Below are 27,507 nucleotides of genomic sequence, written 5' to 3' on the forward strand. Positions count from 1 at the left end.
CCTTCCAAGGGTCAGACTGGCTACCACTGAGAAGCCCATTCTTCCAAGGCTTGGTCCCTCCTAGGCACTGGTTCTGCTGCTCTGAAACCACGGTTGGGGCATGAGAGCCATTGTACCAAGGGCCTCAGTATCCCTGGCTGCCCCACACAGCCACCCTCTCTGAGGTCCTGATACTTTCAGGGAGCGTGGGCCCAGCTAATCGTGAGGTTGCCATCCTTTTCTCTTTCCAGTCTCCAGGATGCCGTGGGGCACTGCTAGCCCACAAGTCAGTCCTCTGACCTGTCCTCCCTTCTGGACGTACTGAGTCCTCACTTCAATGAGCTCAGCCACCTCTGCTTTCTGCCCTGCAAAAAAATCCCCAAGGCAAAGAAACAGAGTCTGGCTACAGGCATGCAACCAGAAGTGGGACAGAGAGAACAAACAAATAGTCTCAATAGATTATTCTGCCCCACGTAGTAGCGTGTGGCCATTTCAATCATTCTTCACTCACGAGCCAATTTAAAAAACACCCCTAAGAGGAGCCGGAGGACTGGGGGCCAAATGTCCGACTTCGGCAACATTTGCTCACACTTTCATGACAGTAAATAGGAAGCAAGGGACCTTGGGCACGTTGCTCCTTGCCCTGAGCCCCCTTTGGCTGGAAGGCGGGGAGGCTCTGTCTTGCCAGCACACGTTTGAATCCCAACTGAACTCCCCTGGCTTCTGGGCAAATCTTTCTGGCGCGCGAACCCTTCAACCTTCTGTCACTCCGAGGCTTTCTTCCATTCTCACCTCAAACCCCTAGGAAGCTTCTCAGAAACTTCAAAAATCACTCGCTCAGACACTGCTGTGGTGGTTGGAATATAAATGTTCAAGAGTCTTGACATCTTCTATGAGGATCTTCAAAGAAGACTTCAAAGAAACAGCTCTCCTGCTTTGAGAATTTCCCACACAAGTAATAAATGAAAATAATTGCCCCTTTCTCTATGTCTCTGATCTCATCCAGAGGGATGGGTTTATTAAACAGGCCTGAGAGATTGCCAGGGAACATACACACAGGCTTCGGCGAGAGCTCATGTGGTCACTGGCATCATCTAATGTCTTCCAAAAGGTTTGCGTGACAATATGTGGACACTGTCGCTTGGAAATCAGGCTTTATTTTGGGGGAGTAGATTATCTTTATCCTTTTATGCGTACCAAATCCATTTTCATAATGAAAAAAAAAGTATCTTTTATGAAATTAAAATCTGAAACAGTGTTTTACTTCTGGATATGGCATCTTCCCCCACTGCAAAGAGCATCTTGATCACACATTGTGTATAGAATATAGGATAATGTAGGCGTTGAAAAGAAAAGCTTAGAAGTTAGCCAGCACCCACTCTTCCATTTAAAGACAAGGAAACACAGTGGAAGGATGTTAACTTTTGTCCTAGCCTCACACACAGGAAAAGGATTGAGAAAAACAATGAAGCAAAAGTTCTGAGTCTGATCCTCGGGTCCCTTATCATAAAATGGAATAACAGTACCTACTTCATAGAGCTTTTGAGAGGATTCAATGAAATTATAGCTGGAAAAAATATAGCTCAGTTGTCGGCACACAGTAAGTGCTAAATAAGTGTTAGCTACTAAGGAGATAACTGCGGTTCTGGCCCAGTTCAGTGGCTCTCAATCCCAGCTGCACATCAGAATTATCTGGGATGTTTTATCAAAAATACTCAAGCCTGGGCCCAGCTGCAGACATTCTTGAGTCAATTGGTCTGGGGTGGGGCCCAGTTTAGGTACCACTGAAAAATTCCCCAGGTGATTCAGCCAAGGTTGAAATCCACTGGACTAGAAGGTCCAAGGACAAGGCTAGAAACGGTGTATCCTTGTCACTGGCTAAATACCAGGCTGATGGTAAAGGGAGAGAGAAAGAAAGATGAAAATTTTAAATACTATGGTAAGGTTTTAAATGAAGTTTGAACATGGCGTCTTTTGTCAATATCAAGTGTGTGGTTGCTACAAAAAAGATGAATAATAATGACCCACCTAATGGAAATGAAGCAATTAGTAAGGCTTAATAAGAGTCTTATTAAAACAGCAGAGTTCTCACCTGTCCATATTGCTAGGGAGACCTGTTGCAACAGCTAAAAGACAGGAAAACACCCAGATTAACAAGGGGGCACTCATTTAATGCAGAAATCCGGTTAACGTAAAGAGACAGAGGTTGAACAACAGATAGGACTTCAAACAATACTGCATAGTGTCACAGAGTAGCTCTTATATGGTTGATCTGTTTTCCTTATGATTTTGATTCCAGTACAAAGACAGAGAAGAGACTTCAATTAAAAAAAATAAATAAGGCAACAGAAGATTCTTCCTGTGACGAGGAACTCCACAAATAATGCACAAATATTTGGTGCTGACACAACAAGACACCATTAGGACAAGTTCTGAAAATGCTGCATTAAAATTCAACAAGCATGGTACAATGACAAGAAAATTATATTCGCTTTGTTATGAATCCTTTTGCAAATAGAAATGACTCTCAGGTAATTGTTATATACAAACTTTCCGAAATAAATGGCAATCATACAAATTTTTCCATTGCAGTTTCCTCTTTTTCTAAACCTGGAAATGTCCCATGGCACTACTCCCTATTTCTCACAGTCAAAGCATAAATAGTCATTAAAGCACTTGAATCCACAGTAGGCTTGTCCTTAGAAAGGTATGGAGGTTTTGCATGATTTCATATCAGTCATCCAGAAAGGGCTGGCAGGCAACAGGTTGGAATGTAAAAGACCATTTTGTGCTTGGGATCCTGACGCAAACTCTGCTCCGTGCCTCTCAGGAGTCGTCCGCATTGTGGACGGGTCACCGAGCAGTGAACTTGAGTGTGGACAGTCATACTGTGGAGTCCCTGCCAGACTTTAGATGTGCAATCTTGGTCCGGCTGATAAACGGATAAGCGATGCAGAGACCTCCAGCTGCCACAATAAAGCCTAAACTGCACCAGGCGCAAAAGATGGACCAGCTGTAGCCATGTTCCACATCATCAGGCAGGCTATAAATTAGCTTCGGGAGCCGGTTCAAATCATAGGAGATGCTGGCAGCATAAGTGCAGAGGGAAATGGTGCAAAATATCCCTATAAATAATACAAAGAGAACAGGAAGATCAGTTACAGTTTTGCCTGCTACAAGGCAAATGCCAGATAGGCCTTTGTGAAAATCAGATCAACTGATGAGGCAACCCCTCCAAGTTAATAAAGGATCTCTACTTCTTTCACTTAAATTACTTAATTCAACAAACATTGGCAAAACCTTTATGTGCCAGACCGTACACTAGGTACTGGAGATACAGGAGAGAAAAAGACAGACAGGGAAAAATGCTGATAACTTGGATTATTCAGAATTATCTTGCTTGAATGGTATGTAAATTTGAATTTTTGTTTTTTATTCTTAAAAACAACTTAATAAAAATTCTAATTATTTTAAGGGAAAAAAATCTTCTGTAATCACTCAAACGTAATACAAAACAGTTGTCATTTCCCTTTGTTCTATACCTGATTTGACACATTTTTATAAAGTTGCAATCATCATACAAAGTCTGCTTTCTTTTTTAATTACTATTATCATTAGTATTTAGTATGTTGCCTGTAAATAATATTTTAAATGAATTTTTACAAGTGTTAAATCATTTTTTAAGGCACAGAGCCTGGCACATTATAGGGCTTCAACAAAGCATGGTGAGGTTTTTTTGTTTGTTTTTTTTAATGAATGAATAAAAGCTTTTAAATAATATAAATTAAATCCAGGAAGTTGGAACTGATGTAAAATAGCTGAGTAAGCAGATCATATACTTCAACCACTCAGAATGTAGGGAATATCTGGGTAACATAAAGAAAATAGAGCCAAAATTTTACTTTTTTATATCAACACGTATATGCGTAATTGTCCTTCCAGAACACTGAAATAAAGGCTGATAGAAATGCTTCAAAAGCCCAAAACACAGGATTTTGAGCACTCAAGCCATGCCCCGAGTATGCAGATGCTCCTATTCCGCCACAGTGGACCCCTAAGCATGCTTCTTTTGGACGGGCATGGGATCAGAATGAGGCAGTTGCTGAGCTGACAGTGGGAAATGGAAACAGAAGCTGGCACCCAGTGAAGTATCAGAATGTCCAGTTCAGTTCCGAGTCCTACACATCTCTTCTTCATATTTCAGTTTATCCCTGTGTAAAATGGAGGTTACATCTACTTGCTGGAAAATCACTTTTGTAACCTTGGGGAAATATTCAGCATCCCCATAGATAACAGAGACACAGATTTGGGAACTGAAGAGAGAGGCCTATAATCACAGATCCTCCCCCTTTTTTAATTTTTATTTATTTATTTATTTATTTATTGCTGGGAAAGATTTGCCCTAAGCTAACGTGTTGCCAATCTTCCTTTTTTTTTTTTTGGTGAGGAAGAGTGGCCCTGAGCTAATATCTGTTGCCAATTTCCTCTTTTTGTTTGAGGAAGATTCGCCCTGAGCTAACATCTGTGCCAATCTTCCTCTACCCTGTAAATGGGACACCGCCACAGCATTGCTTGATGAGCAGTGCATGGGTCCACGCCTGGGCTCCCAATTTGTGAACCCCGGGCCACTGAAGCAGAGTGTGCAAACTTAACCACTATGCCCCTGGGCTGGCCTCTCTTTTTTTTTTGTCCCTCTCCAAAGCCCCAGGACATAGTTGTATATTCTAGTTGTAAGTCCTTCTAGTTCTATGTGAGTCCCTGACACAGCATGGCTGCTGACAGACGAGTGTTATGTTTCCAAACCCGGAAACCAAACACGGGCTGCCGAAGTGGAGTGTGCCAAACTTTAGCCACTAGGCCATCAAGGCTGGCTCCTTCCCTGCTTTTTTTAATAGAGCTCTGGGAAGCAGAAACACTAGCAGGAAAACAAACTCAGAGCAGACAGCAGTTGGGAGGAAATTAAGATCACCTTAACGCCATTTTTAAGTGCTAGGATTCTGCCTGCATGCAAATCACGTAAGGGCACGTTGCCTGAATGCTTTTCCAAATGAGCCTTTAAAAAAGAAATGTTTTAAATTAAAAGGACACAATCTGAAATAATTTGATATTTCCCACTCTGCTTAACTCTATTTTTAAACTCTAAAGTGATTCTGTTTTTCTAAAAAGGCTAAAATCGTAGCTTCCGACTTCTTGCTCCAGGTTACTAAAGGAAACACACCACTTTGAGTCCTCCAAAGAAAGATCATGATGGAAATAACTTTTTCATAAAGGAATGGACCAGTCAAAAAAGAATACTCCTCTGCTGTTTTCAAACCTTGAGAAGAGCAAATGTTCTTACGTCTACATGAATGTTTTCACTGGCACCAAAACAAAGACGGTGTTTATATATGACAAGGCCCTTCTAATGAATGCTGGTGATAGAACAATAAGGCAGTTAGAAAAAATTGATCTCTGGAATATCAACAGGTAAAACATAATAGAACAATGACCTGTTCACAGGAAAAACTACTCTACTCTGCATTTAACTGCACACAGCTGAATGCCTAAAAGCAAAGCTTTTTACAAGTAATGTGGTTTTAATGACCTCTGAAAGCTTGAGTTCAAACTTCGACTTTTAAGCCTCCTTTGATGTCCAAATGCATTGGGCTGGGATGCAGGAAATGTGTATTCTGGTCCCCACATCTATTACTAATCACTGTGCGACCTCGAAATTACCTAACCTCTCTGAGCCTTAGCAGTTTATTCATCCGGGAAAAAAAATGGGGAACTTGGTTACTGAAGTCCCTTATAGCGTCGAATGTCCGTGATTCTGTTATTCCAAAATAAGGAATAGAGCAAGATCATTTCCCAAATCTTCCTAGTGAATCTAGTACTCGGTATTATGCAACTAAATAAAAAATAGAATGTCATGGATTTTTCTTTCTTTATATACTCCCTTTAATTTTATACTAAACATTGATTTTATTAGCACCTCTCCCCTGCCAACTCCATAAAATTGTTTTGGGTGAAATGAATTTTAGCATAACACTACCAGTTCACACTGAACAGACAAGGATTGTAAGGAACCATGAGGATGATTTTCTCTGCCCTTGGTGGCGTGAATGGTTGTGCTTTCGAGGGCACTTGCTTTGTGCTTATCTCATGGACACTGTGAATGACGTCACTAATAGAATTTCTTTCTTTGACTGAGTTGCCAGCGAGCTGAAACTCCCTACTGCTAAATCAGTGGCCCACCATGAGCAAAAGTGGGGGACTTCATGTCATGCTATTCACCACTGCTCTCACTCTTGGATCTACCTTGACTTGCAAACCTGATTGCTCCTTTGTCTTGCTTCTAGACTTGTATTTATTTTATCATGAAATATTATATGCATCTCTGTGCCTCTTAATTTCTTTTTGGAATAAGGTGCTCATCAAACCTTGATGAAAACCTGCTTCATTTCTTGCGGCCTTTACCAGCTCAGCTGAGTGGTGGAGAGGGTTACAATGAGCCCACAAATACGCCCCTTGTCTGCCCTTCCCCCTTCGCGCAAATGCCCCCACAGGCTGCCCTTCAGTGACAGTGTTTCTCCTTCCAAGATGCTCTTGAAGTTGTTCTGAGTAAGAGGAAAGCAAAGACTGACACAAGAGCATATCAGAGTTCCTCCTTTTCAGACCCACACATCCCTAAGAACATTTGCAAGCATACAGCTGCCACAGCTATTATTTGTGGGATGACCAGCACTGTTTCTGATGATTACAAGGAAATGTCCTGAGAGGAGATAAAGCATTGTTTCCAATGTTTCCAACAAGCTTTTGTGAAAGAGGCCTAACCCATTCAAGATATTTTAAAAAGGAAAAATCTTCTAACTTTGAAGACACCAAGAAAAAGTGTTGTTTAAATGATGGAAACATCTTTGTTGTAGCTGGATTATTAGTCTTTGGTCAATTTTGATACTGTGGAATTCTATTTTAGTTCCAAATGCACATCTTACAGTACTCATGTGTATTGGTTTGCTCAGGCTGCCATAGCCAAGTACCAGAAAGTGGCAGAAACAATAGAAATTTATTTTCTCACAATTCTGGAGGCTAGAAGTCTGAGATCCAGCTGCTGGCAGGGTTGCGCTCTTCCAAGGCCTCTCTCCTTGGCTTGCAGATGGCTGTCTTCTCCCTGTGCCTTCACAGTCTTCCCTCTGTAACTATCTATGTCCAAATTTCCTCTTCTCACAAGGACACCAGTCATAGTATAAGATTATGGCCCACCCTAATGACTTCATTTTAACTTAATTACCTCCATAAAGACCCTCTCTCCAGATACACTCACATTCTGAGGTACTAGGGGTTAGGACTTCAATATATGAATTTTGGGGACACACAATTCAGCCCATAACATCGTGTGTGTGTGTGGGTGTGTGTGTGTGTGTCAATTATGAAGTATATTTCTATCCCTTTTATAGATCTAAGCAAGATTTTACTATTTCAGATGTTATTTAATCAGCTATTCAAGAATTCTTTATCAAGCATCTACCACAACCCACACCCAGCTCTGATTATCTTCGAGATAGTTCAGTTTAATGAGTTCTTGTTGGTTAGAGCCATAATTGGTTTGACGTCAATGTGGTTCCTATCCCAAGTGTTCTTTCCAGCAAGCTTCTCAGGGAAAGGCAGTAGAGACCTCCTAGACTTCCTATAGGTTCTACATGTCGTCTAATAGAGCCGAGCACATGGAGTCAACAAAACCTGCTGAACAAAATTGAGCTCTGCGATACATAGAGCTCTACCAACCTAAGAACAAGTTCATGCCAAATTACCCCATGTAGGACTAACCTATATAGCTAGTTATTTCAGCTAATGCCACATTTTTGTCAGTAGCAATCCAGGTAATGCAAGGTATGGGACAGGGGTATGAGAAGATAAATAAGATACCACACCTGCATTCAAAAAGTTCAAAATCTAATGGGCCTTCTTGAAGATCCATGAGGAGAGAGGTCGTCTCTCCTCCGTTCTTCTCTTAGGCTTCCCCCTCTCTTTTGCTTCTCCCCCTGACCAGCCACGAGTTACCTGTGGTACCACTGATACTCTGCAGCCCAGCTGGTGGAGCAGAGGGAAGAGCTTCCTGAGTCCCAAGCCCAGCCCTGGCTATTGCTGGTAGCATCTTCAAAAGAGTCCATAATTACTGGTTCTGAGAGGCCCTGTAGGCAGACACTTTTCTTATAAAATATTAAAAGGTTTTCTGCCAATGTTGTTAATTAGAAGATACCATGATATCACAGAATTATAGGGCTGGAAGGGATATTTTCGGATCAGGACAGAAGTAAATTTATGCTGCCATCCCAGATCATCAACCTAATTTCCTTCCCTGAAATCTTCGTGGTGCCTGTGGCCAGCTGGTAAGATGTCATTAGGGTAACTGGGCCCACTCTGCTGACCATACTCCTTTGATGTGCTTAAAAGGCTGAAAGGAGTGGAAGCTGCTTCACCCTGGTTAGCTTACTTGATAAACAACGTAACTGCAACACCCAAAGGCATAAACATTGATTTTTTTTTTCACTCCTTCATAAAAATGGCCTGCCCATCTTTCTGGTCTCTTTGCAATTTCAGGAAAAAATGCCTCATGCTACTTTTCACACAGATTGCTCAAAAAGCCATTCCTAAGTTGTCTTAAATAAATAACTGGGCAGGACTAACAGAGACAGACAAAACTTAAAAACAAAAATAGAAGATCCACAATCTGCAATTATTAAATCCAGAAAACATCCAATCGTTTTCTGAAAGATTGCAGCAATCTCATTTAATGGCAAAGCCTGACCTGATGTGACATAGGTTATTTATAGTCTTTATTGATCCCCCTTAGTGTGAATATTCATATGTTTTGCTGTAGAAATGTTAATGTATTTGATTTCAGCCCCTGCTGAGAGTGTTAGCTGATATAAGATAAATGCACCGTATTACTTTTCTAAAACAAAACTTAAAAATCTTGAATTCCAAAACACACCTGGCCCCAAGAGTTTTAGGTAAGGCATTAAGGACCTGTAGTTTTAGGTGATAATCAATGGATAACTTACATAATTCAACACATCTGCCACAGTGCAGTCTTTTTTTATTTGAATGTATCACAGCAAAGGAATGTATAACGCAATGCGGGTGTTAACTGTCCCTGGGCTTCGATGGGGCTGTCTAGGCTCTGTCTCCTCTTTATCTGCTGTCACAATACTCGCTGGAAGGCCCTGCCTTGTTGGCAGTGACTGCTCAGCACACAGCCTGTGAAGGTGAGTGGATCCAGTGAGCAGTGAGGCCACCCTCAAGGGAGGCCCAAGCTGTATCCAATTTTTGAGACTCCCAGTATATAAAAACTCTACAACGAAGACATAAAAATTGTATTTAAAAATGTTTGCATTGAATACATTAACCCTTTCAAATATTTATATTTATAACAAATTATAATCATTATAATTGTATCACTATGGCAATCTAAAAGAATGCATCATTTAATGTTGATGGAAATATTCATGCCCATCACAGCGCCCTGAAAGCAGTGTCATCTTGTAATGGGCAGCAGCTCACAGCAGGAAGATGAAGCGTCTTCTTCCCTGGGTCCTCTGTGTATGCCTCTGTGACCGTGTGTGTGTGACCTCAGAGGACACACGAAATCAAAAGGCTACATTTGGGGCCCTTGGGGAATGTGGGGCCTGCCCCTGGCCCTTCTGGAGGACCCCTTGAGAGGCCCCAGGGAAGAGGAAGGAGTTGAGAACCCGGCTCCGGACGAGCATTGCCAGTCGGCAGCACTGCTGTTCCACATGTGGGTAACCAAGAACTATCTGCATGCCATAAGGCAGGAGAAAGATTGTTTCAAAGTTTCCACTTTAACATCTCAAACTGTCACATCACTGATGCTCTTCATTGAAGGTTTGGCTAATAAGTTCAGGCGGAGAATGAAGATGCCAGTGCATTAGACGAGGCCAAGTTTAGCATCAAAAATCTGTGGGAATGACGCTGACTAGGGCTGCTGAAGACGCTTCCGCTTAATTAAAATCAATTCTTTTAACCCTTATTTGCTCTCCTCTCCTGCTGCTACATGTGAAGGTCCACAGCTAATTCATCTCATGCGATGGATTAACATAGTTATCTCGGTGTTTACAGAGGAAACATAAAGGTTTATTTGTAGTAGCAGAAATAAAACAAACCTCACTGAACCCCACAGTAAGGGAACACAAGACAGCATATCCACTCCATGGAAGAACAAGCAGCGATTAAAAGCTATTGAAAACTGAGTAGAGAACAATGTGGAAACATGGGGAATATTTACAGTATGATGTTCAGTGGAAGCCCAGAAGACTAAATACTTTCCATGTGATGATGGTCCAAACAATTTTTCTTTCTTTCTCTTTCTCTCTCTTTCTTTCCCTTCCCTCCTTTCTCTTCCTTCTTTCCTTCCTTTTCCTTCTTTCTTTCCTTTCTTTCCCTTCCTTCCTTCCAACACATGAGCAAGATTTGGTCCAGAATAAAGAAAATATTTACGTAAACTAATTTTTCAGGTGGTGAGATCTATACGTGGATTTCCCTTTATTCCAAAAATGCTGTTTGGGCTACCAAAAGCAAAACAATGTTATGTTGTTTCTGTTAGTCCTTCAGGATTGGTTATCGAACTTCAAGTTTATAAGTTTGGGGTGGTTTTTTTGTTTGTTTGTTGTGAGTTTTTATTATTATGGCTATTGTGTTGCTTGTTTTGTTTTTTTTAACAATTGCACAGGGGCTTTTGATGACAAATCCCGAGGACCCCTGAGCCAGTCTGGCCCGGAGCTACAGTCCACATAAGGATCAGAAATAAGGGCTGAGCAAGGAAATGGGGAAGTGTCTCAGCAGACTCCCTCCTAGCTCTCCTCCAGCCAACCTGATGCTGAACTCCAACCTCCTTTCCTCCAAAACCAAACCAGCCCCTCAGACTCCCAAGGAACACTCATTAGGCCTGGCTTTTATGGCCCTGTGATTTATTTTAAAGCTAACGATTGTTTTATATGCTAACAGTATCCTAAAATTATTCATGCATTACTCATATTAAAACCGTCCTTTAAAAACTACTACTACTGAGGCTTTTACTGGGTCCAGAGCTTCTCTCATTTTCCTGACAAGGGGATGTGATGTGGGGCCTTTCCAGGGTTGGGGGGAAGTGAATCTGCATTTCTTTGATGTATATGGGGGCTCAACTAACAAAGGGAGGGAAGCAAATGGGGGAGATTTTTAATGACCATTGAGCCCCAGCAGAGGCTTAAAGAAACGAGCAGCACAGGCCTCTGATTCTTGGCCACCCTCACCCACTCATTCTATAATTTGGGTTTTAAATGAATCCCTTAGGCAGGCACTGGATGGTTGGTCTTGAGGGCTCAAATCCTCCTCCAAAACCTCAGGAACTAGAATTTTAGCCTCCCTGTGCTACAGTCCTGGCAGCCACTGTGCAGTCACCCAAATCTGGAAAAGGTAAGTTGGTTTTCAGCTCAGAACTCTTCAGGGACCATGGGACTCTGAAAGCTCCATCAGGATGCTCACAATGATGATCCATATTCCAGATCATTGCCGGTGACAGCGCTGTCTCATGGAGTGGCAAAGGGGCGGGTGGGAGTTAGAAGGAAGGGCCCCTGCCTACGAATTGGGTTTCTTAGGCCACACATTGGTTGACCTCACCAGGAAGCAAAGCACCACCTACCTGTCAGCCCTGAAAGACAGACAGACAGACAGAAAATTGTGTCAGCCACAGAGGGGTGCTGCTGCCTCCAGTTAACAGGGGCCTGAGGGAGTGACCTATTACAGTGATAAGTGCTAGAAAACCCAGTCATGGTCACTTGAGCAAAGAACTCCAGGGAAGTGGAAATAAGCTTATTTAAAATGGCTACATGTCTAGAGTAATAGTAGTTCTAATACTGAGTATACTTTATGAAACTGTTAATTTGGCATTCATTAGTCATTACTACATTAATTTTTTGTGAAGGAGCAGAAGGAAGGAAGGATTTCTTCCCAGCAGCCACCTTCAGTCAGTGTCAGCTGTCAACTCAGCTCCTGATTCCTGTTTAGACAAAAATATCCTTCACCTGCTAATCAAAAAGACCACAGCCATGTCTCCACACACCCTCTTCCAATCTCCTGCTTTAAGATCAAGTCATTCCTCTGCTTAAAACGTTCTGGTGGCTTCCATCACCCTTAGATTAAAATCCAAGCCACTGCCTGCTTCTCCCACCTCGTGGGACACTGTCCTTTCCTTTCCCGCCCTCCAGGCACAGTGGTCTTCTTTCTGTGGCTCAGAATACACCAACCCATCCCTGCCTGAGGGCTTGGCACTGCCGGGCTTCCTCAGCCTGCAGCACACTCCCAGTGACTAGCTGCTTCTCACAGTTCAGCTCCAAAATCGCCCCCTCAGCAAGGCATTCCTGAGTCCCCTACTCCACCTTGTTTATTTTCCTCACAGCTTTTATCACCATCACAAATGATCATTTATGCCTCCCCACAACAAAAATGGAGGATTTTGTCTGCCCTATTCATTGCGATTCTAGTACATAGAGCAGTGTCTGCTACATAGTAAGTCCTCAAAAATATCTGTGGAATGAAATGAATGAATGTTTTGTGTGTAAAAATGACACCAGTGATGCCATCACTAAGAGATGTACTCTGAGTTGACTTTCAGGCTGGGGGGTGGGGGAAGGGCTGTGCTGAACTATCACCCTCTCTCTCCTCCTGATAAGCGGTGGTCCATGTTTGCCAAGAGTCCAGGCCAGGGTTAGGGGCACATTATGAAAGGATGAGACAGAAAAAACAGAGCTGACTCATATGGAGATTAAACCCAAGACATTTCCATCTAACCTCAAGGGCCACAATGGAGACATCAGGGCTGCATTTTTAACAGTGTTGTTTTCTTTAAATTCTGTGTTAGCCACCAAAGCCAAATGACCTTCTTATTGCTTTTCTCACAAGTAAAAACAAAATTAACAGAGAGATAACGAAGTGAAGCTAGCCGCACGCAGAGCAGGCTTCACTTCTGCTGGGAGCGGTGTCTGAGGTGTTCAGCGTACCCGTCATGAGGAAAAGGAGTCCAGCCACGTGCTGCGTCAGGCTCTCCTCCCAGAAGAAACTGACCGTGGCCACAATGCAGCCGCAGAGCAGGACGGCCACGGCCATGCCCAGGAAGCCGGCAGTAATTCTTCTTAAATCTGATCTCAAAACACAAACAGACATTCAAAATAGTAAGCTGAAGCAGGAAAATTATTGAAAATTAGGGAACAAAGAGCTTTGTATACATTGTGAAAATAAAGTTACGTGGGCTGGCTTAGGGCCTACAGGGCCCAGGTGGTCTGGGGAATTCTCTGCCCAGGTGTTCCATTAAGAGGACAGGTCGGGTGTAACCAATTGAGGCGTCAGGGTCTACCCTCTCTCAGTCCATGGAGGAGTCTATACAAGGTAGGGAATAGACCAGAGGGCAATGCCAGGGTCAACTTGGGTAATAATAGGAAGTTACTTAGTAAACTGAGAGTGAGGTGGGTCTCAGAAACATCTTTATTATCCTTAAAAGAGCAATAGAAATGTAGGTTGCCACCACTGTAGTGGCTATAATTAACCTGGCTTTGGAGAAAGCCTAAAAAGTGAGCTATAGTGAAATATGGTTTTACCTGAGCACCACACATGCCAATTATTTTATTTTTTATTTACATCTACTCCTGCCTATTTTCAAAAAGGATTTGAGAAAGCGAAGGCAATTGTGGTAACTGAAACAGGCCCGAAGTGCACCCATGGGACATCTGCTCATAAACGCCCTCTCCCCTTAAATAGAGGCCCCACAGCCCGAGTACCCATTTACCCAGGTTAGGGAGGGCCTGTTCCCACGGGTCATGTGTCCACTGTACACACAAGTCACAGGTTTGGTCTATCACAAAAACACAATTGTGATCCCTGGGCCGGAAACCCAGCCCCAACCCCACCCTCTAGGCAAAACCAAGAGATGGACCTACTACCTGTACCTGGACATCCTTCCACCCTGATTGCTACCTGAAGGAGCATTCCGATTGCCCACTCTCCTGCTATTCTAGTTCTTCTTTCTATTTCCTTCCTTCCTCCCTTTTTTTTTTTTTTGGAACAAAGCTAATTTTAAAAACTGTTAGCTAAATTTTTATGATCCGTCTTAAAACAATAGACCCCAAACATAGGTCTGCTGCCCCTGAGGCCAGTCTGGGCAAGTGCATGTGGCTCGTGCACACCTGTACACACATGGAGCCAAGACAAGGGGCACGCCCCACTTTTTGAAGTGAGGGCTGCTCTGCTAAGGTGGAAGTGCCCAGTTACATGTTTGCGTGGCTCCTGGGCAACTTAGCGGGGCTGCGCACAGGGTTAGAGGGTGGATTATAGCAGCTGCCAGTCTTGCTGTTAGTCACACATGGACCATCCCTTTATGTTAAAAGGATTTCTCATTTCCAGCTCAAGGCATCTAAATTAAAGCAGAGCACCGCTGCCTAGAAGAGGAAGTGTAGACACCACAGAGCGAGGGGTCAAGGGCAGTGATAATTTAAAGGGACTGAGTTTAATGTTAAGGGTATAAGTCATTTTGAGATATCCACATCTAAGCAGGGGAAATGTAATAATAGTTCAGCCAGTATTATCTGACAACTTCCTAAATTCCCAGTGGCTTAAGTGATAGTTCTATTTTCTATGACCATTAAAAGGCATGAAGTTCAGATATAATCCACATGGGATTTGCATTAGTACTAGACATAATAAGCCTATCTGGTAAACATGGTACACATCTCCAAGTGTGACCTTCTTAAAAGGAACCATGCATGAGACCACTAAAAGTATCTTTCCAAGTGAAACTCAACAAGGATTAAGAGGAGAACGCTCACATACTGTCTTGCAGCGCAATAACAGGGTACATACTCAGAGCAAGAGATGAGTGTCTTTCTCAGGATCCTGTAATGAGCTTTTCTTGCCTGACCAAAACCAGTGATTATGTGGTTTTCTGGACAGATGATTAAGGCAAAGAACTTCAAACACACTCATAAAGAATTCAGACACAAGAACACTTAGATAAGACTCTAACTCAGATCTGCTGAGAAATGATCAAGATCAGCCAGCAAGAAAGAATTTTCAGGAAGTCATGCTATTAAGAAATAAACCACATTTCAGCCAACGACTTTCCGAGTCCTAAATTTGCCAATCATAATATTTATAATATTACACCACTGTTGTGGCAATATCACAAGAGCTTCCATTTACGTGTTTGAGATTCAAAATAGAGCCTTTAGATCTGCAGAGACATTTACTTACAAAACGAGACTCTGCTTGGCTTTCTGCGGTGGCTTTGGTCACCAAACAAGATCGTTGAAGTCCTTGCTGCTTATTTCATTGGAAAGTGGCAATGTCAACCTCTGATTAGGGTAAAGACTGAAAAGAATTTGGTCTAGTTTTTTGCTTTCCTGAGTTATCTATCACCAGGCAGCATGAATCAACAGTTTTTAGGTAAATATAAACCCTCTTTAGTGTCACATTGCATGATCCTTTCTAGAGTTTCACATTTTCCTGACAGTGAAAGAGAGTACTTCCCAACATTGAGACGTAGAGGTAACAAACACCCTCTGAGAAAATTATGACATACACTCATAAAGATATTTTAGAAGAAATACCAAGATCTGAGATAGACATAGTAGCTAAAATGAATATTGTATAAACAAAAATAAGACAAGTGGCAGAACAGATCCTTGTACCCAAAGACTTGGTAAAGAAAAGACTCAGGAGGCCACTTGTGTACAGATGCCACCAGGGCGGACACGCATACCGCACTGTCTCACAAAGCTTCGCGCCTGATTTTCAAACGTTTGATCTGTAAACAAGTTGTGACCCAGCATAGTGAAATGACTCTCTGAGTCTCTGACCAAGTTGGATTGGGCCCAGGGGCCCACATATAATCAGCACAGCATCTTTCAGCCCAAACCTGAGAGGGCTAGTGGGAATAATTTATGTTCAGAAAGACACTATTTCCTCTCTGACCCTTTCCCAGAAATACTCACGAAGCAGATGCCATTCATCTTGCTGTATTGTCTTGGTTAAATTGAAAGGAATGTTTCGTAAGCGGATTGGCTGAGAAAAGTGGTACTTGATAGCTGTGCATCGCTGTGCAATACCTTGAAGGAAACAAGAAATGCGATTTACTAGTCTGTGCATTTGTAATAGAATTCTGGAGACCTGGGGCAGAATTATATATCCTAAACTGGGTTGAATGGGGGAAGGGGTAGGAATCTCTTGATTACTCCCATTAATAGAGGCAAGTCAGAGCAGTAAAAACCAAAACATGAAATAATTTTTAAAATCACTTTTCACTTTTGAATGTATTAAATTTGATAAGGATCTAAACTCCCCTGATTGTTTTTCAACATTGAGTTCGTATTAACTAAAAACAAATCTCCTCAAGGAGAAATGGCGTAAAAGTATACAGATGATTGGGAGAAATCAGCTTGGAGTTTTAATTTAACACAGATAAATTACATGTCTTAATTTGATCCAGTCTTGAACTTTCAAATGGGTTGCATCAAAAAGTTTATTTGCAAGTGTGTTATTTGGAAACCAGAAGACATTTTTCCATAAAGATAACCTTCTATGTGGTGGTTGAGGTGGTGGTTAGGTCTCCAGAAAACCCCCCAGAGCCCATTTAACTCCAGGGCAGCTGATGTAATTCCTTCCTATGAATTTTACTGACCTGAATTCTGGGTCCCAAGAGAAAGGGTAATATTGAAAGTAGAGAGGAGAAAGAAAAAAATTTCCTCCCTTTCCTGGTTGCATGGTCAGCCCTGCACACAATATTTTAAAATGGGCAAGTGTACCCATTGCTCTGTCTAGGACCTTCTCCTACCCACCCTCCCAACTCATGCTTTTATTGCATAAATTAATACAGGCCTATTTTTCCTCTAAAGTCTTCTGAATCCCATGAAACTATCTACCCTTTCTTCACATTAAAACACAACAAAACCTCCTTCTTCCATTATAAAGGATCTTGGTCAGTTGTTTGGATAAATGCAATGTGATTTGATTAATTTTTAGAGAGATATGAGTGACTGTTAATCCTTTAACCCTGGCAGCTATTAAAAAAAATATCCTCATAGATGCAAATGAATCTCTAATTGGTGGAATTTGAGTAAGCATAAAAATAAGGTGAATTTTTTAAAAAAATCATGCATCAAAAGGGGGAGATTAATATTTGCGCATAGTTTGTATCATGAGTTGGTCAGTCCCTGATGTGAAGGCACCTACAGGATCATCTTCCTCAAAGAGTTTCTCAGACATTATTGTGCATTAAGAATCTCCTGAGGAGCTAGTTAAAAATGTACATTCCTGGACCCCACCCAAGATATTCTGAACCAAAAGATTTTGGATGGAGCCAGGAACCTGAATTTTAACAAATATCCCAAGTAATTGTGAGGCAGGCAGTCCTTGAACCTCACTTTGAGAAACAGTGCCCAAGTCTACCTCTGCTATTTGGAAGGTTGTTTTTTTCTTATGAAACCACAGATTCTCTAAAAGCTCAAAATTTTTTTATTTTTCTCTTTGTTTTTTCGACATGTGCCTGTGGCAGTGATTGTGAGGTCTAAGGCATATAAGTTAGATGTTTACATCTTAAGTTAGGTGTTTATAACTCAGAAAATTCCTGTGCTTGCAAAGAGCAAACAATCTGGGTATGAGAATAATAATAGAAAACAAACTGCAAATATATTAATGGCTTACATTTGCATTATCTGAAACTGTCATTCCACTTGATATTCATCCTCAGGCTGACCTTGAGGCTCTGTGTAAGCAGGAAGTGAAAACTAAAGCAGAGTTGAAGGTATGCCCTACACATACAGAATCCATCAGCAAAGACTAGGGACTTATTGGTTCCAGGCAGTTAAGGACATTTCCATCCAATCATTAGCTTCCCACTAAGCTAGCCAAGCAGAGACTTCAGGGGCCACATATGACAGAGAATACAGACTTTATACAGAATTAGTTCAGAAAGTCACTAAAGAAACAAACAGCAACAACATTAAAACAATAACAAACTCTAGGGAGAAGGAAAAGTCTTATTTCCAGAGCTGCTACATTATATTATTTTAAATGCCCAGTTTTCAATAAGAAAGTACAAAACATACAAAGAAACAAGAACACATGGCCCATCTATGGGGAAAAAAAGCCAGTCAATAGAAATTGTCACTGAGGAAGCCCAGACATTGGACTCAGCTAGCAAAGACTTTGAATCAGCTATTTTAAATATGTTCAAAGAACTAAAGGAAATCACATCCAAAGAACGAAAGGCAAGTATGAGAATGACGTCTCATCAAATAGAGAATATCAGTAAAGTGATAGAGAGTATGAAAAGAAAAAAATAAATAAAAGGAAAAAACAAATCGAAATTCTAGCATTAAAAACTTACAATAACTGAAATAAAAAATTCACTAGAGGGACTCAACAGGATGTTGAGCAGGCAGAAGAAAGAATCAGCAAACTTGAAGATACGTCAATTGAGATTATCCAGTCTGAGGGAAAAAGAATGAAGAAAATGAAAAGAGCCTCAGAGACCCATGATACATCATCAATCACCAACATAAGCATAATGGGAGTCCCAGACAGGAAAAGAAATGGAGGCAAAAAGAATATCTGAAGAAATAATTATCAAAAACTTCCCAAATTTTATGAAAAACATGAATCTACACATCAAAGAAGTTTTATGAACTACAAATAGGAGAAACTCAAAGAGATCCACACCCAGACATATTGTAATCAAAGTATTAAAAGACAAAGATAAAGAATGTTAAAAGCAGCAAGAAAAAAGCAATTTATCACATATAAGGATTCTCAAAAGATTAGGAGCTGCTTTCTCCTCAGAAACCATGGAGGCCAGAAGGGAGGGGGATGACATATTCAAAGCACTGAAAGAGGGATTATCAACCAAGAATTCTATACGCAGCAAAGTCATCCTTCAGAAATGAAGAAAAATTAAGACGTTCCCAGTTAAACAAAAACAGAAAATTTGTCTCTAGCAGATCTTCCCTACAAGAAATACTAAAAGGAAAACTTCCGCCTTTACTAAAGGACAGTAACTGAATCTACATAAAAAAAAAAAGACATTTGTAAAGGTCATGACATAGGTAAACATAAAAGATAATATAAATGTATTTTTTTGTTTGTAACTCTTTTTCCTCTTATCTGATTTAAAGGACTGAGAGCATAAAGCAATAATTATGAAGCAATTGTGTTGATGGGCATACAATGTAATGTATGCAACAATAACAGTGCAAAGGAGAAGACAGGGAATGGAGCTTACACTAGCAAAGTTTTTCTATACTAATGAAATTCAGTTGGTATTAATCCAAACTTAACTTCTATAAATTAAGATGTTTATTGTAATCCACAGGGCAACCACTAAGAAAATAATTATAAAAAATATAGTAAATGGGGGCCACCCCAGTGGCACAAGCAGTTAAGTGCGCGCGCTCCGCTGTGGTGGCCCGGGGTTCACAGGTTCGGATCCCGGGCACGCACCAACGCACCGCTTGTCAAGCCATGCTGTGGCGGTGTCCCATATAAAGTGGAGGAAGGTGGGCATGGATGTTAGCCCAGGGCCAGTCTTCCTCAGCAAAAAGAGGAGGATTGGCACATGTTGGCTCAGGGCCGATCTTCCTCACAAAAAAAAATATATATATAGTAAATGAAACAAAATGGGAATTAAAAAAGTTATTAGAAAACATCTATTTAACCCAAAAAAAAGATAGTAAAGGAATAACAGAGGAACAAAAAAGACATAAGGCATATAGAGAACAAAATAGCAAAATGGGAGACATAAATCCTACCTTATCAGGAATTACAATAGATCAAACAATCCAAGCAAAAGGCAGAGATTGGCATTCTAATAAAATGACATGATCCAACTACATGATGTCCACAAGAGACAAAGACACAAAAAGGTTGGAAGTAAGAGGATGGAAAAAGATATACCTTGCAAACAGTCACCAAAAGAGAGATGGAATGCCTCTACTAATATCAGACAAAGTAGACTTTAAACAAAAATTGCTACTAGAGGGGCCGGCCCGGTGGCGCAAGCGGTTAAGTGCGCGCGCTCCGCTGCGGCGGCCCGGGGTTCGCTGGTTCGGATCCCGGGCGCGCACCGACGCACTGCTTGGTAAGCCATGCTGTGGCGGCGTCCCATATAAAGTGGAGGAAGATAGGCACAGATGTTAGCCCAGGGCCGTCTTCCTCAGCAAAAAAAAAAAAAAAAAAAAAAAAAAAAAAAAAATTGCTACTAGAGGCAAAGAAAGACATTTTATAATGATAAATGGGTCAATCCATTAAGAAGATACAACAAACATATATGCACTTACCAACAGAGCCCCAAACTACATGAAGAAAAACTAACAGAATTAAAGAGAGAAATAGAAAATTCAACAATAAAATAGTTGGAAATTTCAATACCTCACTTTCAATAATGGTAGAACAACTACCTTGCTGACAGAAGATCAGCAAGGAAACAGAAGACTTGAACAACACTATAAACCATCTAGACAAAAGAGACATCTATAGAACATGCCAACCAACAGCAGCAGAATACACATTCTTTTCGAGTGCGCATAGAACATTCTTCAGCATAGACCCTATGTTAGGCAATTTTTAAAATCTCAATAAATTTAAAAGTATTCAAGTCATACAAAGTATGCTCTCTGACCACAATACCATAAAATCAGAAATCAATAACAGAAGGAAATTCGGGAAATTCATAAATTTGTGGAGATTAAATAATACACTCCTAAACAACCAACAGGTCAAAGAATAAATCACAAAAGAAATTTAAAAACACTTTGATATTAATGAAAACAATATCACAACATACTAAAACTTATGGGATGCAGCTAGAGCAGGGCACAGAGGGAAATTTATAGCTGCAAATGCCTACATTAATAAAGTTCTAAAATTATTGACTTAACTTTCCACCTTAAGAAACTAGAAAAAGAAGAACAAATGAAACCCAAAGCAGAAATAAATTATATAATTAGAGTGGAAAAAAATGAAATAGAGAATAGAAAAATACAGACAATAAACAAAATCAAAAATTGGTTCTTTGAAAAGATAAATAAAACTGATAAATCTTTAGTTAGATTGTCTAAGATAAAAAGAAAGAAGACTTAAGGTACTAAAACCAGGAATGAAACAGAGGACATTACTAACGATCTTACAGAAATAAAATGTAGTATAAGAGAATACTGTGAAAAAATTATATGCCAACAAATTAGATAGTACCGATAAAATCACAAATTTCTAGAATGACACAAACTACCAAGACTGAGTGTAGAAGAAATAGAAAATCTGAATAAATCTATAACAAGTAAAGAGATTGGGTTAGTAATTAACTTAGGAAAAAAACTTCCTACAAAAAAAATTCCAGGACCAGATGGTTTCACTGGTGAATTTTATCAATTGTTAAAAGAATTAACAATCTTTCATAAACTTTTCAAAAAAAAAAACAATAGAAGAGGAGGGAACAAGTCCCAAATCATTGTATGAGACCAGTATTACCCTGATACAAAACCAAAGATGTCACAAGAAAAGAATATTACAAAATATTCCTTATGAATATGTATGCAAAAATCTCCCACAAAATACTAGCAAACTGAATTCAGCAACACATAAAAAGTGGGATTTATGCCAGGAATGCAAGATTGGTTCAACATATGAATATCAATTAATGTGATATACCTTATCAATAGAATAAAGCACAGAAACCACATGATCATCTCACAGACAGAAAAAGCGTTTGACAAAATCCATTTGACACTCATCAACAACCCTATGAGCTAGACATAAAATAGGTATTATTAGCTCCGTTAAGTAGGTAGAAAAATATGAAGCTCAGAGAGGTTAAGTAACTAGCACAAGGCCACAGGGCAAAGTAGTAACCAAGCTTTATACATATATGCTGCTACACAAACTTTGTATATTACTCATTCAGGAAAGTTGGAAATCCTGAATCTTATAGAAATGCATCTTAATTCTGGGAGTAGTTGGGACTGTAGTTATTAAACAAACTGTCAATTTGAAGTGAAAAATAATTTTTTTCAGTTTAGCACCAAGATATACTCTTTTGGAAACAAAGCTTATACCTAATTGAGGCTTCTGTCTGTATATTATCCACACTTCTGAATACATGTTATTTGGAGATGAGGTTGGCTCCATGGCTGACTCAAGGGCTTCACCCTACCTGCATCTCACGGAAGCTGCTTAATGCTGGAGACGGGGTGTTGACTGGGGAGAAATGGTTCTCTCAGACCCAGAGGGGCTGGCGCTAGAACAACTCCTGTGCTAAGGAAACACGTGGTTCCTTCTACATCATTGCAAATATTCTCAGGGCTCATCTCCTCTGCCCCTTGCTGGGAACAGGCATGATCCCAATGGGTACGAAGAATAGCAGACAGGAGGTGGGCAGCTGGCCCAGCGCTCTCCAGCTTTCCCAGGGGAGTCCGGCATGTGCCAGGAATGAGGTAAGCTGTGCACTCATCACCAAATTACCTTTCCTTCCCCACTAATCTCCCAGGCTAAATTTAAACTGCCAAGAACTCTGAAATGAGAAGAGAAAGGAGGTTGGGAGAGTGAGAAAGTCTGGACCGGACAATTATAAGCAGTCCTCAAAGATCCCAATGATTTGGGAGGCTTGTGGTGAGCCCACAGCATCTCAGCTGATTTTGCAAGAAAATATTTTACAGCCCCGGTGCTCTGTGCCCTTAGAAGATGATTAGAGGCTGTAGGCAGAATTGGAAGAGAAAGCGGGAGTGAAGGACAGATCAGCAGAGGTGTCAGAGGCCTGCCATTAGCTGTTTTATCTCCCTGTGCTTAAACACGTGTTCCACTGTCATAGCAGAAAATCAAATAGATTCCAAGAGGAAAACGTATTATTAAGGTTTGGCTTCCTGCAGCATACACATAAAACTGACAAAATGAAACTTGACAAAAATCACATAGGAAAGGACCTATAGTTGCTTAATGGCTTGCAAAGACAAACTAGGTCCTTTTGATAAAAAGACAAGTATCAAAATACACATAACTGGTGGTACAGACAAAAGTTCCGTGCAATGTCATGTTAGTGATGCTGTGAAAATCCACAAGGAGGCATCAGATTCAAATTTTTTCAAAGCCATGCATGCAAACTTTGAAATTAACTGGCTTTTCTGGGTGTAGAGAGCAATGAATCTGGCTCTCTGCAAAGGAACACAAAAAGCATGAGCTCATAGCACCAGATGGCATCACACAATGGGGGGAAGAGACACGCAGAGGGTTGGAAAGAACAAGTTATGATCTATATTTAGTGATTAATTAGCTTCTTAAAGGGCCACGTAGAGCCACTTGAATGATGATATACACCATAGAATAAGATATATAAATATGCTGCACAGGAGTTAGGAATGAAGCTTATGGTCTGGTGAATTTCTGTTGTTTCTGATGCTTAGAGAGAGAAATCAAATTCCAAGCTAAGTCATAGAAACCCATACTTAGGTTAAATGAGGGAGAAATGTGAGAACAGCAGAACATGCTGCAAAAAGTCATTAGTCCCAATCAACAATGAGGCAGTATAGGTGATGGCTAAAGGCCTTGTAGTCAGACAGACTTGGATTTGAATCCCAGCTGTGTGACTTTGAGCAAATTACTTAACATCTCTGAGCCTCAGTTGTCTCACCTATAAAAGAGGGGGAATAATGGCAGATACTCTGTGGGGTTATTGTGAAGAATGAAAGAGGTAATTCAAGGACTTAGCATAGGATGTGGCCCACTCAAGGCACTCAATAAATGTCAGCATTTGATTATGAGTTCTCTCTCGGCTCTGCTCACATTTGTTGTACAGAACCATTGCCACACATAGGAGTCTGTATCCTAAATGGGCATCACAGATTAGCCCAAGTATACAGACAGAGAAACAGACACATGAAACAGCTGCCAGAACAATGGCGCAACCAATGGCTCTCCTGTTCACTCAGTGCAAGACTCCCACCACTTCACTCCTGAAGACTGGCTGGCTAACTGGCCTCCTTGCCACTCCTCTCTCCACCCTCCAGCCCGCCCTGCCAGTCACACTGACAAATCTGCGTGTGAAGACGTGGGGCCTCTGGGGCCTCAGTCGCCCATCTGTAATGTGGAATATGAAAACCTTTAAGATTTTTGCTATATCCATCTGCCTTTTACCGTATCATGAACTTAATAGATTCTTTAAACTGATTACTATAAGTGGGACACAGTTTTATTCGCCATAATGTCAATATGCATTTATTTTAGAATTATGTATTTAAAAAATAAAGTGCCTGGCACATAGTAGTACTACATAATTGTTTATTAAATAGCTTTGTTGCTGTCCCTGGTGGTGACATGCCCATTTCTTCCTGTACCTACAGCCCTCACCTTAAAACAATCCAAAACCTACTTAGCCCTCCAGGCCCATTGGCTTCATTCGAAACGCCTTCCCCCAAACACCACAGCCGGTGCAGCCCACTCCCTTCTCTGGCTATATTTTGAAGGTAGAGACTGAGCCACACCATCTGGCTCTTGATTACTCAGTCTTTGTCATTTCCTAAAAGATCAGAAAGTCTGCCTCCCTCTGAACATCCCAAGTTCCTTAAGAGCCGAGGCCGTGACTTCTTTCTGGCTCCACGACATTTGAGAGAGATGTCAGCAACAGTTGCTAACCACGGCAGTATAACTGATGCTTCAAGTTCTCTAGTAGATGAAAAAAGATCAGTGAACAGTCTGCATTGTTTCCTAAAACATTTCAAAGGCAACCTGGAATTCCATAACAGGCCCGTTGACAGAAGAATAAAGAACTCTTTTCCCACCAGCTCTGCCTGCACACACCCCAGTTTGAAAGGAAAGATCAATTGTGGGATCACAGGGCAGGGTGGCTGCCATGTTCTTGTCAGAGATTTAATTTCGGAGGGAATCAGGTGCTAAGCAGACAAAAGAAAATGTTTTCCTCGTCACCTCCTTCAATGGGTATGAACAGCCCCCACTTAGATAAATAAACCAAGTACAGTAAGTTTAGTGGCTTAATGCTGACTTTTAAGCCTCAGGTGGTCAAAACCAGGCCTGAAGGTCAAGCCCCTGAGGGCAAACTCAACCTCAAGTCTCCAGAATTTAAAGGAGAGAAGTACCAAATTAGTAAATCGCGAGTGGTGCTGTCCAGTAGAAATATAATGTGAGTCACATACAGTCATGCGTAGCTTAATGACAGGGATACGTTCTGAGAAATGCACCTTTAGGTGATTTCGTTGTTGTGTGAACATTATAGAGTGTACTGAAGGGGAACAAAATTTGCCACCCCAAAATGTGTCTCCTAAACATGAGGATTATTTTAGGCTGATTATTTTTAAGAAACAAGAGACTCAGAAAGTTTTTGTTAACTCCCCCTTAATTGCCTAAAAGAATACAGATTAAAAAACTTGTCTCAGGAAGCAAGCTATCACCTCAGCATCACATGAACTAGGTGGTGGACAGGGAGGAACCTAGAAAAGACTGTTGGGCTCCCCTCTGTGTTCTTCTGTTTCTGTCTCGCCAACACTTGTTTTCCAAATGTTTGCTCCTTCCCACCTACCTGGGAATTGCCTTCCTTCCGTTTGAAGTCCCTGACTCTCCTCACCCCCAACATCTTCTTTTGTCTTTAGCTGAGGATGGTATTCAAGGTGAGGGCTTTGGCCGTTTTGGTGAGTTAGTTTTCCTGGGTTTCATGTATACATGTTATTAAACTTTTGTTTGTTTTTCTCCTGTTAATCTGTTTCATGTCAATTTAATTCTTAGACCAGCCAGAAGAACCTAGAAGGGTAGAGGGAAATTTCTCCCTCCCCCAGTACCGACACAAACCTAGATGTTATAGCCTACTACACACACCGGCTATATAGTACTAATCTCTTGGGACCATCATCGTATATGCAGTCTGTCCTTGACGAAAATGTCATTAGGTGGCACATGACTGTATATAATTTTAAATTTTCTAATAGTCACACTACAAAAATAAACAGTTAAGATTAATTGTATTATATTATAATTTAACATGCAATCAATATTTTGAAAATTATTAATATTTTACATACTTTTTTCCATATTAAGTTTTCAAAATCTGGTGTTTGCTTTCCACTTACAGCACATCTCCCTTTGGACAAGTCTCATTTCAAGTGCTCAATAGACTCATGTGGCTGGTGGCTATGGTACTGGACAGAGATTTCCAGACAAAGGTGAATAAGACTCCAATTAAAGTAAAAGCAACTGAGAGCACATGTTTGATACAGGAAGTGCCTGAATGGTGTGAAAGTTATTCTTCGTTTAGATTCTCTCTCCACAACATACTGTCATGTCCTGCTATAATTATTTCATGTTACTAATGAAGAATCAACTTCTTAGGAGTGTGGAATTATGTCTGTGTTCACTCTATATTCTTTTGGAGCAAGACAGCCTGGATTTGCACTCTGGCTTCACCACTCACTAGCTGTGTGCCCTTGGCCAGTTACTTAACTCTCTGGGCATCAGTTTCCTCAGCTGTAGTATATGTATAGACAGTGATAGTCCATCTATCTCATGGGAGAATTAAATGAAACACTTATATAATACTATTAGTGTTAGTTCAGGTGAGTTCCTTGAATTGTAAACACCTGATCTCTAGGGGCCAGAGAGAGAGTCTTCAATGACAAGTGTGACAGATTCAACCTATTGCAGAGATGGTAACATCATCACAAGGAGTTAAAAAAAAAAAAGTGACAGAGGAGCAAACCAGAAATAATAGTGTTCCAGACAGGCATGATTCTGTGAAAAGGTGGCAATTGTCGTTGGGTTAGGGCCATGGATAATCACTGGTTTTCTGAATTAAAATTTAAATTTCCTTTAATTTAGTTATTATGTTGTATCTACAGTAAAAGGTAATAAAATCTTTACAACTTAAAATTAGGGGTTTTCAGTCTCCTAGAACCATCCTGGCATACAGTCAGTGACTTAGCTGGTGGGTGGAGGATTTATAATTGGAGGCTAAAGAGCAGATGTGATTTTATGTGGCTTATGGGGGATTTCAGCCCAGCTGAGCACTCTGTGCCTCTCTCTCCCTCCCCTTCTCCTCTTCTCCTTCCCTTTACCTTCTTTCTCCAGCAGGAGACGAGAGAACAGTAATGTGGAAACGGGTCCTATTCCTTTTTCTCCATCTCAGAGTTGCCAGTGTGGGACAGGGTATATGGCAAGCCTTTGGAGAGAAGGCAGACACAGGCAAGACCAACACCACTCTCATACCTTGTTCCCTGAGCCCCGTCTCATGTGAAACCGAATATGCACAGCCATCGACTCAGTGGATGTTCAGCCACAACACACTGTGGTATTTTCCTTCCCACAGGGGATACCGCGTTACCAGGACAGGCGACAGTCGCTGCTGGTTACTCTTGCTCTGGTCATAACATGCTGACCTCAGAGAGACCGATACAGTCTGAACAAACGCTATCTTAATAGTACACGCGTCTAAAGCTGCTGTTAATACACACCTGAAGT

General features: G+C 41.0%; 1 protein-coding gene across 2 annotated transcripts in view; it reads right to left on the reverse strand.

Moving 5' to 3' along the window:
- Window positions 1-2,129: 2,129 nt before the first annotated feature.
- TMEM178A (transmembrane protein 178A) overlaps window positions 2,130-27,507 on the reverse strand; it is a 50,791-nt gene continuing 25,413 nt past the window's right edge. The window contains exons 2-4 of one of the 2 annotated variants that reach the window (XM_058551373.1): window positions 15,999-16,112; window positions 13,017-13,154; window positions 2,130-3,104 (exon numbers count right to left, since the gene is read on the reverse strand). In XM_058551373.1, the coding sequence (XP_058407356.1) occupies window positions 2,863-3,104; window positions 13,017-13,154; window positions 15,999-16,112 (494 nt within the window). In that variant the 3' untranslated portion in view covers window positions 2,130-2,862. Of the gene's footprint in view, window positions 3,105-9,033; window positions 9,314-13,016; window positions 13,155-15,998; window positions 16,113-27,507 lie in introns of those variants that run through there. The other variant, XM_058551374.1, reaches the window with a different exon arrangement.

Source organism: Diceros bicornis, chromosome 12 (genome assembly GCF_020826845.1).
Source record: "Diceros bicornis minor isolate mBicDic1 chromosome 12, mDicBic1.mat.cur, whole genome shotgun sequence".
Lineage (NCBI taxonomy): Eukaryota > Metazoa > Chordata > Mammalia > Perissodactyla > Rhinocerotidae > Diceros > Diceros bicornis.